Source organism: Python bivittatus, unplaced genomic scaffold (genome assembly GCF_059951505.1).
Source record: "Python bivittatus isolate LINGU-HERP-01145 unplaced genomic scaffold, Pbiv_v1 ctg000440_np1212, whole genome shotgun sequence".
Lineage (NCBI taxonomy): Eukaryota > Metazoa > Chordata > Lepidosauria > Squamata > Pythonidae > Python > Python bivittatus.
The window spans coordinates 7402117-7417133 of record NW_028277063.1 but is presented as its reverse complement, the minus strand read 5'-3'; the positions used below and the strand labels follow the sequence as shown (position 1 = coordinate 7417133).

General features: G+C 38.5%; 1 protein-coding gene across 1 annotated transcript; it reads left to right on the top strand.

The window, feature by feature from the left end:
- LOC148215724 (vomeronasal type-2 receptor 26-like) lies at positions 1 to 14116 on the top strand. Its single transcript, XM_088142417.1, has 5 exons — positions 1 to 315; positions 4195 to 5061; positions 5643 to 5870; positions 12480 to 12606; positions 13215 to 14116. Exons 1-5 carry the CDS (start codon positions 1 to 3, stop codon positions 14114 to 14116), a joined length of 2439 nt encoding a protein of 812 aa, XP_087998543.1.
- The last annotated feature ends 901 nt before the right edge of the window (positions 14117 to 15017 follow it).

Sequence of the window (15017 nt, the reverse complement as noted above, 5' to 3'; positions counted from 1 at the left end):
ATGGAGCACAAATCTCATTGTAGCTTAGTTCCTAAGAATTATCAGCACATCCTGGCTTTGGTATTTGCTGTGAAGGAGATCAATGAAAACCCACAGATCTTACCCAATATCACTTTGGGCTTCCGCATCTATGACAGCTACGACAGTGCCCGGAGCACTTATCATGCCACCATGCTGCTTCTATCATCCATGGAGAGGTTGATCCCCAATTACATATGTAACATCCAGAATAATGCAATAGCTGTCGTTGGGGGACTGGATGCCCATATCTCCCTTCCTATGGCAACTATCTTGGATAACTATAAGATTCCACAGGTAAGATACTTTTATCTATATGCCAATTTAACAGTGTTTTCAGTTCCTTGATTATTCTGGATGTTGTATTGCACTCCAAACTATAATCGAGTATCTCTGTAATTCCAACTGTCATATTCTCATAAGTATGCAGTCCCATTTAGACTGCAATCTTCCATATACTTACTTGGGTTTATGTCCACTGAATACATGGCATATATCTCTGTAAAGACATTAAGAGTTGCTGAACTAGACTTTTAAGTACTGCACACAACTTTAATTCTTTTTTGCTGCATTTAATTCCCATACAACTAGCCTGTTCTACTTATTGTAAATTGATGAATAGTTCATTGATTCTGATTATTATTATTATGAATTGCGGGTTCATCAATTTTCTCCCAATACCAATTCATTTTATGAGCTGTACCATTTAACAAATATCTAATAATAAACTTTTCTATATTTAAATAGTTAACATATTTTCTAGTATTCCTCGAAGATGTAAAACCTCCATAAAAACTCAATTTAAAGTTCAAATACCATTCTTTTATGTATATATAGAATCTATACTTAAAAAGAAAAAAATAAATTGTGATTATGTGCATAAAAATTAAAAAACAAACAATTGACCTCATAATAAAATTAAAGGTAATCTCGCAGAAAGAAGTAAGAAAAAGATAAATAAAAAAAAAAATCACAGAAGTTGATTACTTCCCAAAGGGGATGGCATCGTGATTTCACCTCTCTTCTTACACTGAAAATTACAGAACAGTTTCAAACATTACTAACTGGGGGCGGGGGAACAGTGCTGCATGTTGAAAAATCAACAATAGAATTGGCAGTATGCCCAGATGTTTTATCTCTAGGAATAAGCAAAATGAACACAAGTTGGAGTACGGGGGGGGGGGGAGGGGGGAAGCATGTAGACTTTTAATCAGAGGCTTTTACTGTAGGCAAACTCTGATTTCACCCATGGCAGGTTCCATAAAATGAAGCAGAATCAAGCTTGTCCATCTACTGATTTTAAGGATAAAATAAAGGCCTCTGTGTTCAAGGGATTATCAAATTTATGGATCTGATTTTGATGGTTGATACAAAGTGTAGCTGGGAAACGCATGAAATATTGAAGCGGTATTGATATGGCAAGACTACGAGATTTTATAAACTGCTTTCCTTGTTCTGAAACCTCTTTGGTGAAATCAGGATAAATTGATCTCTTGCTTTGACTAGAGCCCCACTTCAAAGGCAACTTTACTGATTCCTGACAATATACATAACGTCTCATCTCTTGTAATAACATGGAGGAATTGCACAATAATAATAGTTCCAGTCTTCCTTCTCAGTACAGGAATTTTAGTCACATGATCAATCTTGATTGGAAAGTCTGATTCCAAAGAAAGGAGCTTTTTGAAAAAATCTTCCATAAATTCAGCCAGGTTTGATTTATTTGAAGGGTTTTCAATAGCAATCACACGCAGGTTTTTCCTACACAATTGTGACTCATGATAAGTAATTCGTTTATCCAAAATATTATGACTGGCTTGAGTTATAGCATCGTAAGCATTTAAACGATCCTCATAGCGAGCCATTCTTTCTTGCATCATTTTTAAATCAGCTTTAAACTCTGCCAGATCTTGTTGCATTGGTTTCAAAATCTGTACCTGAGCCAGGATCTCTTTTAGTAAAGTAGCACAAGAATCCTCCTTTGCCATCTTGCTTGGCTCGGCAGATAGTGGCACAGTTGAAATTGAAGCAGCTGTTGAACGCTTAGGCCTAGTTGCCATTCCAACAGCTTGTTAAGAACAAAACAATATACAATGAAAAGTTTTGTTTACTGAATGATGAAAGTCTTTATCCACACAGTCTGATAATACAGAAGTTTGAAAGCCTTTTAATCAGGAGAGAGACAAGAGATGTGCACCCACTGCAGCATCCCAAACAGGAAGTCCATGAATTGCAGGTTCATTAAGTATAGCTTATGGATTAGATACAAACCAGGTAGCTATCTTCATATATCTGCCAGCTTAAACTAAAACTGGATAGGTAGTTTGTGGGATGTGTTACGGGAAAGCCAACCATTATTTTAGCATACTGTGAGAACCAAATCATCACATTAAGTAATATGGTTTATTTGGTTGGATAGAGCATGTTTTGTGAGGACGGCAATTGGATGTTGTTAACCCAGGCTAAGTATTTCTTAATTGTGTTAACTCAGCCCTTTTGTTTCAATGAGATCCAAATGAAATCAATGCAAGAATAAACAAAGTTCCAAATGAATCTATGTACAGAATTTATGCACAACATCTATAAGTGCTTAAATTGTTTAAATATATTTAAGTTCATATTCAGACTGGACAATAGCACAAAGACAGCTTTGGTGCACTGAAGGTGGTCTCTGAAGGGAGCAGAAAATGGGCAAGCTTATTGTCCCAGCTCATGCTTGTGGATATCTTAATGGCATTTAGTATCACTAACTATAGTTTTCTTCTGGAATGACTTTGGGAGTGGGAGGTAGACTACATGGTTCTCTCATGGTGTTGCTCCTACCTCGAGGACAGATTTCAGAAAATAGTAGTGGGAAACTCCTCTCTCATTCCATGTTCTTTAGGTACAGAGGGCTGTAAGGATCAACCTTGCTCCCTATGCTATTTATGAAGCCACTGGGTGTGATTATCAGTTATTGTGGACCAAAGGGTCTCAATGCACCAGATTGTTTCTTATTCCTCATCAGGAATGCTAAACTATTTGATTTGGTCCCAACCCAATTTGGTTGGATTGTGGTGTGGATGTGGTATAATAGATTGAAATTGAATTCAGACAAGTCTGATAATTTGCAGGTCAAGGATATTCTCAATAAATATAAGGTAGCTTCTTCTGTCCCAAATGGTGATATTTTTCCTCCAGGAATCAAGTTTACAATTTAAGAGTAATCTTAGACCCTCTTCTGTCCCTTAGCATTCAAGTCAGTGCAGTGGGTAGAAGCATTAATGATAATCTGTGAATAGTTTATCAGCTGCATCCCTTTTTGATGAGGGATGAGCTGGTTGCCATTGCCCACTTAGAGAATACATATTTTCCATGTAGCTGAATGCAATGAGTTCTTCATGGGGTTGCTCTTAAAGGAATTACAGAAATGTAATAGGTCCAAAATGTGACATCACTGGGAACATAAAATACCTCTATCAATTAAACTGCACTGGGTTTCACTTGTTCGCCATATTATTCTGTTCATATTACAATGTTCTCATTATATATAAATCAGTTTATGGCTCAGGGAGAGCCAGTCTGGTGTAGCGGTTAAAGCACCAGGCTAGAAACTGGGAGACTGTGAGTTCTAGTCCTGCCTTGGGCACAAAGCCAACTAGGTGATCTTGTGCCAGTCACTCTTTCTCAGTCCTGGGAAGAAAGCAATGGCAAACCACTTCTGAAATCTTGCGAAGAAAACTGCAGGGAATTGTCCAGGCAGTCACCAGGAGTCAAAAACTGACTCAAAGGCATCCCCCAAAATATAAATAAATAATGGTTCAAGTCCTTCCCAGTTGAAAGGATGGCTTTCTTTTGTTCTATTATTAACTGGTTATTGATTAAGAGGACATATAAATGAACTAAATAAATGAATGCAATTTCATGCTGATATGTTTAAGATGCATTGAATCAAATCTCTTGTTTTCTTTATATATCAAGCATCTGGATATAAAGAATTGCTAATATTAATTAACTTATATGTATATTAACATGGGAAACGTAGGGGAACGTCAAATATGATTTGTATTAGCAGTGTTGAAGATTGCCTTGCATGACTGATATAACTATGGTTAATATTATCTACAGTACATTGTTGTGAAAATCTAAAAATGCTAAACAGATTTGACTATTATTTTCTCTCCCACTCCTCACCAGCTCATTTATGGGTCCACTCCACTGATGAATGATAAAACTCCAGGACTTCATTTTTACCAGATGGTTCCTCCAGAAGCCCTTCAACATGCAGGGATTGTCTCACTCCTCTTGCATTTTAAATGGACATGGGTTGGGGTCCTTATAATGGACAATGATCATGGAGAAGAAATTATACAAAGTGTGGTTCCACTTTTTTCCAAAAAGGGAATATGTTATTCTTTTATTGAAAAAATCCCAAAATTTAGTTATGTAGGTGGATTCAGTGGTATGATTCAGCAGGCAACAAAAATATATGAGCTTGTCATGGATAGTAAAGCTAATGTGTTTATTGTCTATGGAGAATATCCCACCGCGGGGACTTTGAGATGGCTCACATATATACCACATATAGAACAGGTGAAAAGTCAACCAAAAGGAGTTGTATGGATACTGAATGCCCAGACTGAGTTTACTTCATCAGCATTTCAACGCTCTTGGGATACAGAAATAATCCATGGTGCTCTCTCCTTCACAATGCACTCTGCTGACCTACCTGAGTTTAAATCATTTCTTGAGAAAAAAAATCCCTTCAGCACCAAGGAAGATGGATTTATCAATCTCTTCTGGCAAGAGGTTTTCAACTGTGTTTTCCCTGATGTGGTTATGAGTGATGTCCCTGAGAATATTTGTTATGGGACAGAGAATCTGGAGACCCTTCCTGGGTCTTTTTTTGAAATGAAAATGACTGGCCATAGCTACAGCATCTACAATGCTATTCATGTCTTAGCTCATGCTTTACATGCCATATCCTCCTCAAAACATAAAAGAAGAGGTATGACAGACAGAGAAGGAGGGAAGATCAATCAAGATAATCAAGACTTCTGGCAGGTAATGGATCCAACATCCGTATTTGGTTGAGCACCATGGGTATATGTATGATGGCACGTCTGAATCCACATTTCCTTATTTCCTGTGCCTCCCAAATCTGTATGTTTCTATGTATCTGTTTGACTCTGGAAGTCATGCAGATTTTAGTTTATTGGGTTCTGTTAATTTTATGTTAGGGAACATTCAAATTATAAAAGGAAGGTTAGCAAAATTGTAGTGAAATCCATTATCTTCCATCTCTCCTATCACATTAAGCTGGTGTTTCTCAACCTTAGGAACTTTAACATACATGGACTTCAACTCCCAAAATTCCCCAGTGAGCATGGCTGGTTGGGGAATTCTGGGAGTTGAAGTCCACATATCTTAAAGCTGCAAAGATTGAGAAGCACTGCGCTAAACTATCTTCTTCCAATAATCCTTGTAAGTTATCCTCTCAACTCTTCTTCTTCTTAATTCTAATAAAAAGAGGACTAATATGTATAGAATGCAACTATATATCCAGTTGTCTCTTCTGAAAATTACCATCATGGAGAGGAGTAATTTAACCCTTCCCAAACTCTTGCATTTTCCTTTTGATTCAGCTCCATTACTTTCTAAGAACTGTGGCCTTTAACAACAGTGTTGGGAAATTCATTTCCTTTGACCAGAATGGGATAGTAGCAGCTGGATTTGATGTTATCAACTGGATTGTTTTCCCAAACCAATCATTTATTCGAATGAAAGTTGGGAATGTAGATCACTTAGCTCCTCCAGATGAAATGTTAACTGTCAGCGATGAGAGCATTTCGTGGCACAACTGGTTTAATCAGGTAATTCCTAATTTACAGTATGAATTACCATTTTCTCTCTATTCTAATATTTAACTTCATTGTACTTTGTAAATATTAAGAAAGTTAAATAAGCTCAGTATATGAATCGTTCTTACAACTTGCGGTTGATTGCCTTTTCATCCCAGGATCTTTTGCTGAAAAGAGATTTGTTTGAGCAAGGTCAATAACTCAGCCATCCAGGTACTTTGACAATGACACTAATTAAAGGATGAGAAAAAGCATTCATGGGTCATAAAGAGAAGTTGAGGCATGAGGAAGATCCTTCTGTCCTTTCAGTTATGGGGAAAGTACATTGCAATATTGCAATTTGGAGCAGAGAAAATTGTCAAGTCCTTGTTTATTTTGGCCAGTTCTCTTAGTGGATTTTGTATTTTGCGCACCTTCATAGTCAGAAATTCTTGCCTTTTCTTTTCTTAGTTCATTTATTGTAGCAGTTCTCCGTATTTATTATGTGCTGTCTCATAATTCATTTCTGGGCCATAATTTCCTGAAGATCCTGGTACTGTGTTCTCTGGTGGAGAAAAAAGAGATTATTATTTCCTTGCTAGTCTGTATTTATGTCAGCTAGTTATTGTAGTGTGCTATTTTTTTCAGCCTTTACAGTTTAATTAAGTATATAGTACTTTTTGGTATTTATGACTTTTTGCTTGTTGGAGATTCTGTTTCTACTGACTTGTCTCCAGAGGACACTCTGTGTCAAAAATGGGTTTCCTTTTTTTTCACTGAAAAGGTGGAGGCAGCTTACTATGATTGAATGCCCAGGACAGAGTCTCTCCAAGACTCCTTGCTTTTTACAATCAATTTTCTTGAACCTCAACTAACTCCATTTATCACAGCAAATTAAATATCAGAGAGAGTGTGTCTTTCCCTGCCACTCTTGCCAAGACATCAGGGACAGTTGTTCTGATATATAGATTTAGAAATATATCACAAATAGAGCCAGCTTCATCTGGTGCTTAAGACTTCATGCTAGAAAGCAGGAGACTGAGTTCTAGTCCCACCTTAGGCATGAAAGGCTACTCTTACAGTGCCAAAATTTCATATATAGTTGGAATAAATATTAAACTCAGATTGAAAAATGTATACAATCTGAAGAAAAAGAAGAATATATGGTCCATTTCTCCTTGTCTGCAACATCCCTCCCAATGTTGAAGACCTTCTTCTAAACTTGTATGCAACAAAGGGATCCAATAATGTTATTTTCATCCTAGACATAGACACCACTTGAAAGTGGTCATCTATAACAATATCAGAGGCTGACTCTTTGAACCAGCGATTTAAAATAGGTTAAACCCCCTACCCTACAAATGATCAATAAATATTTGAGATGATCAGTTTGGAATGGTGGGCATTTGGGCTTAACTCTGTTGAATTCATGCTATTGTATCAAAGGATTGCTATCCTATTGTAGCAAAGGATTCTACAATAATAGTCCCTTTACATAAAAATGATAAGTGGTGCTGCAAACAATTGCCTGTAAGACTACTAAATGTGTAAGCTTTATGCTAAACATATAAGTAACAAGCTGATGAATAAGATAGAAATGGAAAGCATCTTGGCAGAGTGCTTTAAAAATGGACTTCTCACCACAGGACAAGTAATATTACAGGAGCATCTACAGGGGAGTAAAAAAAGTGAAAATGGCAGCCCAACCATGGATGCCTCTGTAAATTTTGTTGTTGTTCAGTCGTTAAGTCGTGTCCGACTCTTCGTGACCCCATGAACCATATTGCGCCAGGCCTTCCTGTCCTTCACTGCCTCCCTGAGTTTGCTCAGTTTCATGCTCATTGCTTCAGTGATGCAACCTAGCCATCTAATCCTCTGCCGTCCTCTTCTCCTTTTGCCTTCAATCTTTCCCAGCATCAGGGTCTTTTCCAAAGAGTCCTCTCTTCGCATTAGGTGACCAAAGTATCTGAGCTTGAGCTTCATTATCAATCCTTCCAATGAGCAATCAGGGTTGATTTCCTTTAGGATTGACTGGTTTGACCTCCTAGCAGTCCAGGGGACTCTTAAGAGTCTTCTCCAGCACCACAGTTCAAAGGCATCAATTCTTCGGTGCTCAGCCTTCTTTAAGGTCCAGCTCTCACAGTCATACGTTACTACCGGAAAAACCATAGCTTTGACTATGCGGATCTTTGTCGGCAAGGTGACATCTCTGCTTTTTAATATGCTATCTAGGTTTGCCATAGCTTTCCTCCCAAGGAGCAAGCGTCTTTTAATTTCATGACTGCAGTCTCCGTCTGCAGTGATCTTGGAGCCCAAATAAATGAAGTCTGTTACTGCTTCCATTTCTACCCCTTCTATTTGCCAGGAATTGATGGGTCCAGATGCCATGATCTTTGTTTTTTTAATGCTGAGTTTCAAGCCAACTTTCGCACTCTCCTCTTTCACCCTCATCAAGAGGCTCTTTAGTTCTTCTTCACTTTCTGCCATTAGGGTGGTATCGTCTGCATATTTGAGGTTATTGATGATTCTCCCTGCAATCTTAATTCCGGCTTGTGATTCTTCCAGCCTGGCATTTCTCATGATGTACTCTGCATATAGGTTAAATAAGCAGGGTGACAGTATACAGCCTTGTCCTACTCCTTTCCCTATTTTGAACCAATCGGTCGTTCCGTGACCGGTTCTAACTGTTGCTTCTTGGCCCGCATACAGGTTTCTCAGGAGACAGGTAAGATGGTCTGGTACCCCCATCTCTTTAAGAATTTGCCACAGTTTGTTGTGATCCACACAATCAAAGGCTTTTGGATAGTCAATGAAGCAGAAGTAGATGTTTTTCTGGAATTCTTGTGCTTTCTCCATGATCCAGCGAATGTTGGCAATTTGATCTCTAGTTCCTCTGCCTCTTCGAAACCCAGCTTGTACATCCGGTAGTTCTCAGTTCACGTACTGCTGAAGCCTAGCTTGTAGGATTTTGAGCATAACCTTGCTAGCATGTGAAATGAGTGCAATTGTGCGATAGTTTGAGCATTCTTTGGCATTGCCCTTCTTTGGAATTGGAACGTAAACTGACCTTTTCCAATCCCGTGGCCACTGTTGCGTTTTCCAAACTTGCTGGCATATTGAGTGCAGCACTTTAACACCATCATCTTTTAGTATTTTAAATAACTCAGCTGGAATACTGTCATCTCCACTAGCTTTGTTGTTAGCAATGCTTCCTAAGGCCCACTTGACTTCACTCTCTAGGATGTCTGGCTCAAGGTCAGTGACCACACCAGCATGGACATCAGGGACATTAAGATCTTTCTTGTATAGTTCTTCTGTGTATTCTTGCCACCTCTTCTTAATCTCTTCTGCTTCTGTTAGGTCCCTGCCTTTTTTGTCCTTTATCATGCCCATCTTTGCACTAAACGTTCCTTTGATATCTCCAATTTCCTTGAAGAGATCTCTAGTCTTCCCCATTCTATTGTTTTCCTCAATTTCTTTGCATTGTTCATTTAAGAAGGCCTTCTTATCTCTCCTTGCTATTCTCTGGAAATCTGCATTCAGTTGCTTATATCTTTCCCTTTCACCCTTGCTTTTCACATTCCTTCTTTCCACAGCTATTTGTAATGCCTCATCAGACAGCCATTTTGCTTTCTTGCATTTCTTTTTCCTTGGGATGGTTTTAGTTGCTGCCTCCTGTACAATGTTACAGACCTCCGTCCATAGTTCTTCAGGCACTCTGTCTACCAAATCTAATCCTCTAAATCTATTCATCACCTTCACTGTGTACTCACAAGGAATATGATCTAAGTCATACCTGAGTGGTCTAGTGGTTTTCCCTACATTCTTCAATTTAAGCCTAAATTTTGCAGTCAGAAGCTCATGATCTGAGCCACAGTCAGCTCCTGGTCTTGTTTTTGCTGTCTGTATAGAGCTTCTCCATCTTTGGCTGCAAATTATGTAATCAATCTGGTTTCGGTATTGACCATCTGGTGATGTCCATGTGTAGAGTCGTCTCTTGTGTTGTTGGAAAAGAGTGTTTGCTATGACTAGCTTGTTCTCCTGACAGAATTCTATTAGCCTTTGCCCTGCTTCATTTTGTGCTCCAAGGCCAAACTTGCCTGTTATTCCGATTACTCCTTGACTTCCTACTTTAGCATTCCAATCCCCTATGATGAAAAGGACATCTTTTTTTGGTGCTAGTTCTAGAAGGTGTTGTAGGTCTTCATAGAACCGGTCAACTTCAGCTTCTTCGGCATCAGTGGTTGGGGCATAGACCTGGATTACTGTGATGTTGAATGGTTTGCCTTGGATACGCACTGAGATCATTCTGTCGTTTTTGAGGTTGTACCCCATTACTGCCTTTCCCACTCTTTTATTGACTATGAGTGCAACTCCATTTCTTCTAAGGGTTTCTTGGCCACAGTAGTAGATATAACGGTCACCTGAATTAAATTCACCCATTCCCGTCCATTTCAATTCGCTGATTCCCAAGATGTCGACATTCAGTCTTGTCATCTCATGTTTGACCACATCCAGCTTGCCTTGGTTCATAGAGCTTACATTCCAGGTACCTATACAATATTGTTCTTTACAGCATCGGACCTTCTTTTCGCTTCCAGATACATCCACAGCTGAACGTCCTTTCAGCTTTGGCCCAGCTGCTTCACTCTTTCTGGAGCTACTTGGAATTGCCCTCTGCTCTTCCCCAGTAGCATATTGGACACCTTCTGACCTGAGGGGCTCATCTTCCGGTGTCATATCTTTTAGCCTTTTAACATTGTCCGTGGGGTTTTCTTGGCAAGGATACTGGAGTGGGTTGCCATTTCCTTCTCCAGTGGACCACATTTTGTCAGAACTCTCTGTCATGACCTGTCTGTCTTGGGTGGCCCTGCACGGTATAGCTCATGGCTTCACTGAGTTATGCAAGCCCCTTCGCCACGACAAGGCAGTGATCTATGAAGGGGGCCTCTGTAAATACTGGATGCAAAAATATTCCACTGAAGCTAGAAAACAATATGCTACATTTGCTGATAACAAAAGTGTCTTTGACTAAATTTCTAGACAGAATTTAAGATGTAAGTAGTTTGAGTCACCAAATTAGTATCACCTTATTGTATCAAAATACAAAATGCATAAGAATTCCAATTTAAAAGTGAATTGTCATAGATCAGATCTTGTGACACCAGAAATTTCGGTCAATAGAAGAATCAGACAAGGTTACACTTTTGTGTCAGTATGCCTTAATTTGTATGTAACTTCTGTAGGTTCTATACATACAATACAATACAATACAAATACCTTAATGACCAAGTATAAAATATACACAAGGAATTTGTCTTTGGTGACAAACAGCAAGATCAATGGTGCGTTTGGATAGCAACAATAAATTAATAAATAGTAACAATAACACTGCCCAATAAAATAACTTTTCCAAAGAAGAAGCCACTGTCCAGTACATATCAAATCATACAGTGTTTAACAGAGCAATGGCACAAGGGAAAAAACTATTCCGATGTCTAGATGTTTTAACATATGGAGCTCTATAGCCCCTTCCCGAAGGAAGAAGTTGGAACAGGTTATATCCAGGATGAGAAGAGTCTGCAGATATCCTCTCTGCCCTCCTTTTGACCCTCACAGTATACAGTTCTTCTATAGAAGGCAGACGGGTTGCAATTATCCTTTCTGCAGACTTAACTATCCATTGAAGTCTGAATCTGTCCTGTTTGGTTGCAGAATCAAACCAGACAGTTATAGAGGAGCAGATAACAGACTCAATGATTCCCCTGTAAAACTGTACCAAGAGCTCCTGGGATAATTTAAACTTCCTAAATTGCCGCAGAAAAAACATCCTTTGCTGTGCCTTTTTAATGATAGCTGTGATGTTAAACGTCCATTTCAGGTCTTGGGAAAGTATAGAACCCAGGAACTTGAAGGACTCTACCACTGATACTGGGCTGTTGAGTATGGTAAGGGGAGGAGTATTAGAAGGATTCTTCCTAAGTCCACAATCATCTCCACAGTTTTAAGTGTGTTCAATTCCAAGTTATTACAACCACACCACAAGACCAGCTGTTAGTCAGACTATTTCTTTCAGGATAAGGCACAAAAAAGAAAGAGAAAAAAGGATTGACAATCAATAAGCAAAAGAAATTAAAGGTGTGATGTAAGAGAAAAGGAAATTCTATATAGCTAAATCTAATTTTCACCTACACCATTCACTATACTTCTCCATTTTTTGTCTTTTTGCATATTGTATTTGCTTCCACCACATCTATATGCCAATTCATATATTGCCTTAAAACCAGCAGGTGTCTTGGAAAGGTTATAATAGTGAATATATAGATCACTTTAATTGACCCACTATGATGCACTGCATAAAGCAGGCCTTGAAGGAAAATGTTAAAGATCTCATCATGAGCATTATTGGATGAGAAATAAACTGATTTGTCCACCTGTAGCAATAGCTTTTGGCATGTCAAGTAAGCTGTCCTGAGCTGGCTTTATTCCATCATCAGGTGTTGAAATGTCTGTATAACTTTAAACAATCCATACTTGCTCTGAAGTTGCCTACAGTCGGTTCTCAAAATTTCTAATGTGTCCGTTGGACAAGCAGTTTCAGAATCTCTGCTCCAGAACATTGTTTTCCTCTTTCATTTCTAGGTGCAGCCTATTTCTGCATGCAGTGAGAGTTGTTATGCTGGTTTCAGCAAAAAAGTGAAGGAAGGGGAGCCATTTTGCTGCTATGACTGCATCCCTTGTCCAGAAGGGAGAGTTTCAACTGAGAATGGTCATATAAGTCCTACATTATTGTAACCTAATTCTACATAAATCTACTTTTATAGAAATATAATGTACAGAAATTTCAAATTCTATTAATTAAAGATATAAATATAAATTAAACTAAATTAAATTAATCCACTAAACAACAATTCCATAAACCGAAATGTGGAGATTCATATTGGAGACATCAAAGAATAAGGCATAGCATTATTTATTGAGGTAATCCGGAAGAAATTAGCTGAATTGGGTGGGTGGGGAAAAAGATAAGAAACATTGATTTTAATAAGACTATACTATGTGCTAACAATAGTTTTAAAACAAAATGATGTTTCTACTTTAATAAAATACAATATTACTATAGATTTAGCATACCTTCGGTGTCATATTTTCTATCTCTTTAGTACTTATAAAAAAATCTTTAATTCTTGATAAAATCTGGAAAATGTGGAAAAATGGTTTGTGGTCAGCCAAATCTAGGTGGTTCCTGGGATCTCTAGGGACTTTCCATATCAAAATCTTAAAAATCTAACTTTCTCTTAGAATTACAATAATGACATATTTTTGCATTTATGATATGCTTGTTAGATTAACATTACATCTCTTCTTTTCTTTCAGACAGAAATGAATGTTCTAAATGCAAAGAGAAAAACTATCCCAACAAGAAAAGAGATTTCTGTGTTCCCAAAATTATTAGTTTCTTGTCTTATGAAGAACCTTTAGGGATCAGTTTAGCCTTTTTTGCAGTTTCTTTTTCTTTGACCACAGTTCTTGTGCTAATTGTATTTATGAGGAACCATGACACTCCCATAGTCAAAGCTAACAACCGAGATCTGACCTACACTCTCCTCATCTCCCTCCTGCTCTGCTTCCTTTCAGTGCTATTATTCATTGGCCAGCCTGGAAAAGTGACCTGTCTCCTCCGACAAACAACTTTTGGCATGGTCTTCTCGGTGGCTGTTTCTTCAGTCTTGGCAAAAACTATCACAGTGGTTCTGGCTTTTATGGCCACCAAACCAGGATCCAGGATGAGGAAGTGGGTGGGGAAAAAGTTAACCAATTCCATTGTTGTTTCCTGCTCCCTGATCCAAGCAGGCATTTGTATTCTGTGGCTGGCAATGGCTCCCCCATTCCCAGATGTTGATATGATCTCAGTGACTGAAGAAATTATACTGCAATGTAACGAAGGCTCTGTGACCATGTTTTATTGTGTCCTTGGCTGTATGGGCTTCCTGGCTTTTATCAGCTTCACCACAGCTTTTCTTGCCAGGAAATTACCTGACAGTTTCAATGAAGCCAAGTTCATCACCTTCAGCATGTTGGTCTTTTGCAGTGTTTGGTTGTCCTTTGTCCCAGCATACCTGAGCTCCAAGGGGAAATACATGGTGGCTGTGGAGATCTTCTCCATCTTAGCCTCTGGTGCTGGGCTTCTTGGTTGCATATTTTCCCCCAAATGTTACATCATTGTGTTTCGGCCAGACCTGAACAACAGGGAACAACTAATCAGAAGAAAAGACTGATTAACAGTCTCTTTCATCCTCTGTCAAAAGTTTTTCATTTTGATTTTTGCATTTCTAGACAATGTAGCATATTCATCAAAATATCCTTTTCCCCACAATGTTATATCATTGTGTTCAGGGCTGAGCTCAAGAACAGGCAACAACTTATTAGAAGAAAGGACTGATGAAAATAAGTCTCTCCATCCTTTGTCAAAGTTTTAAATCTAGATTTCTTTGTATTCACTGTCAAATATTTATAAAATGTCTCTTAGCTCCTAATTTATATAAATTTGCCCATTTTCCAAGAATTCTTAATTTTGTTTAATTAAAAAGCTGAATCAAGTTTTAAGTAACAGAGAACGATCCTGCAACTTCTGCTGCTCCATTTTATTTATTTTTTCCAGCACCTTTTCTCAAAGCACTTTTTTTTTTAATTTCTTCATTCCTTGCTAGTTATAGCTGATGAGAACAAACTCTCAGCCATCATTGTGAACAAGTCTTCAGGCCTATATTTTAGGGCATCTCTTTGAAATAAGACAAAAAGAAACTGGAGAGCAAAATGGTGGGGGTGCGGGGAAGTAGGCAATAAGAGAGGTGCTGCCAAAGATGAGAAGAAAGCTCATAATGGGTGTGGAGTCAGATCACTGCCATCCATGTACCAATCAGCTGTTTGGTGGTCAATGGTGCAACCCAGTAGCAACAGAGAAACAGCCTTGTACCCTTAAATCAGTTTTGACACCTGGTTACTGTGCCGTACAGTTTTCTTGACGGCATTTTAGGGAAGTGGCTTGCTAGTTCCTTCTTCCTGTGGCTGAGAGAAGCTATTGGCTCAAGATAACCCAGATGGCTTTGTGTGTAGGTGGGACTAGAACTCACCGTCCCTTGGTTTCTAGCCTGGTGACTTAACCACTACAACAAACCA

What these genes read in the sequence shown, in the direction of transcription:
- LOC148215724 (XM_088142417.1), top strand. Translation starts at nt 1, where the DNA reads ATGGAGCACAAATCTCATTGTAGCTTAGTTCCTAAGAATTATCAGCAC. An exon ending in ATAATCAAGACTTCTGGCAG is followed by an intron (nt 5,062 to 5,642) that starts GTAATGGATCCA and finishes CTTTTGATTCAG; the next exon opens with CTCCATTACTTTCTAAGAAC. An exon ending in GGCACAACTGGTTTAATCAG is followed by an intron (nt 5,871 to 12,479) that starts GTAATTCCTAAT and finishes TTTCATTTCTAG; the next exon opens with GTGCAGCCTATTTCTGCATG.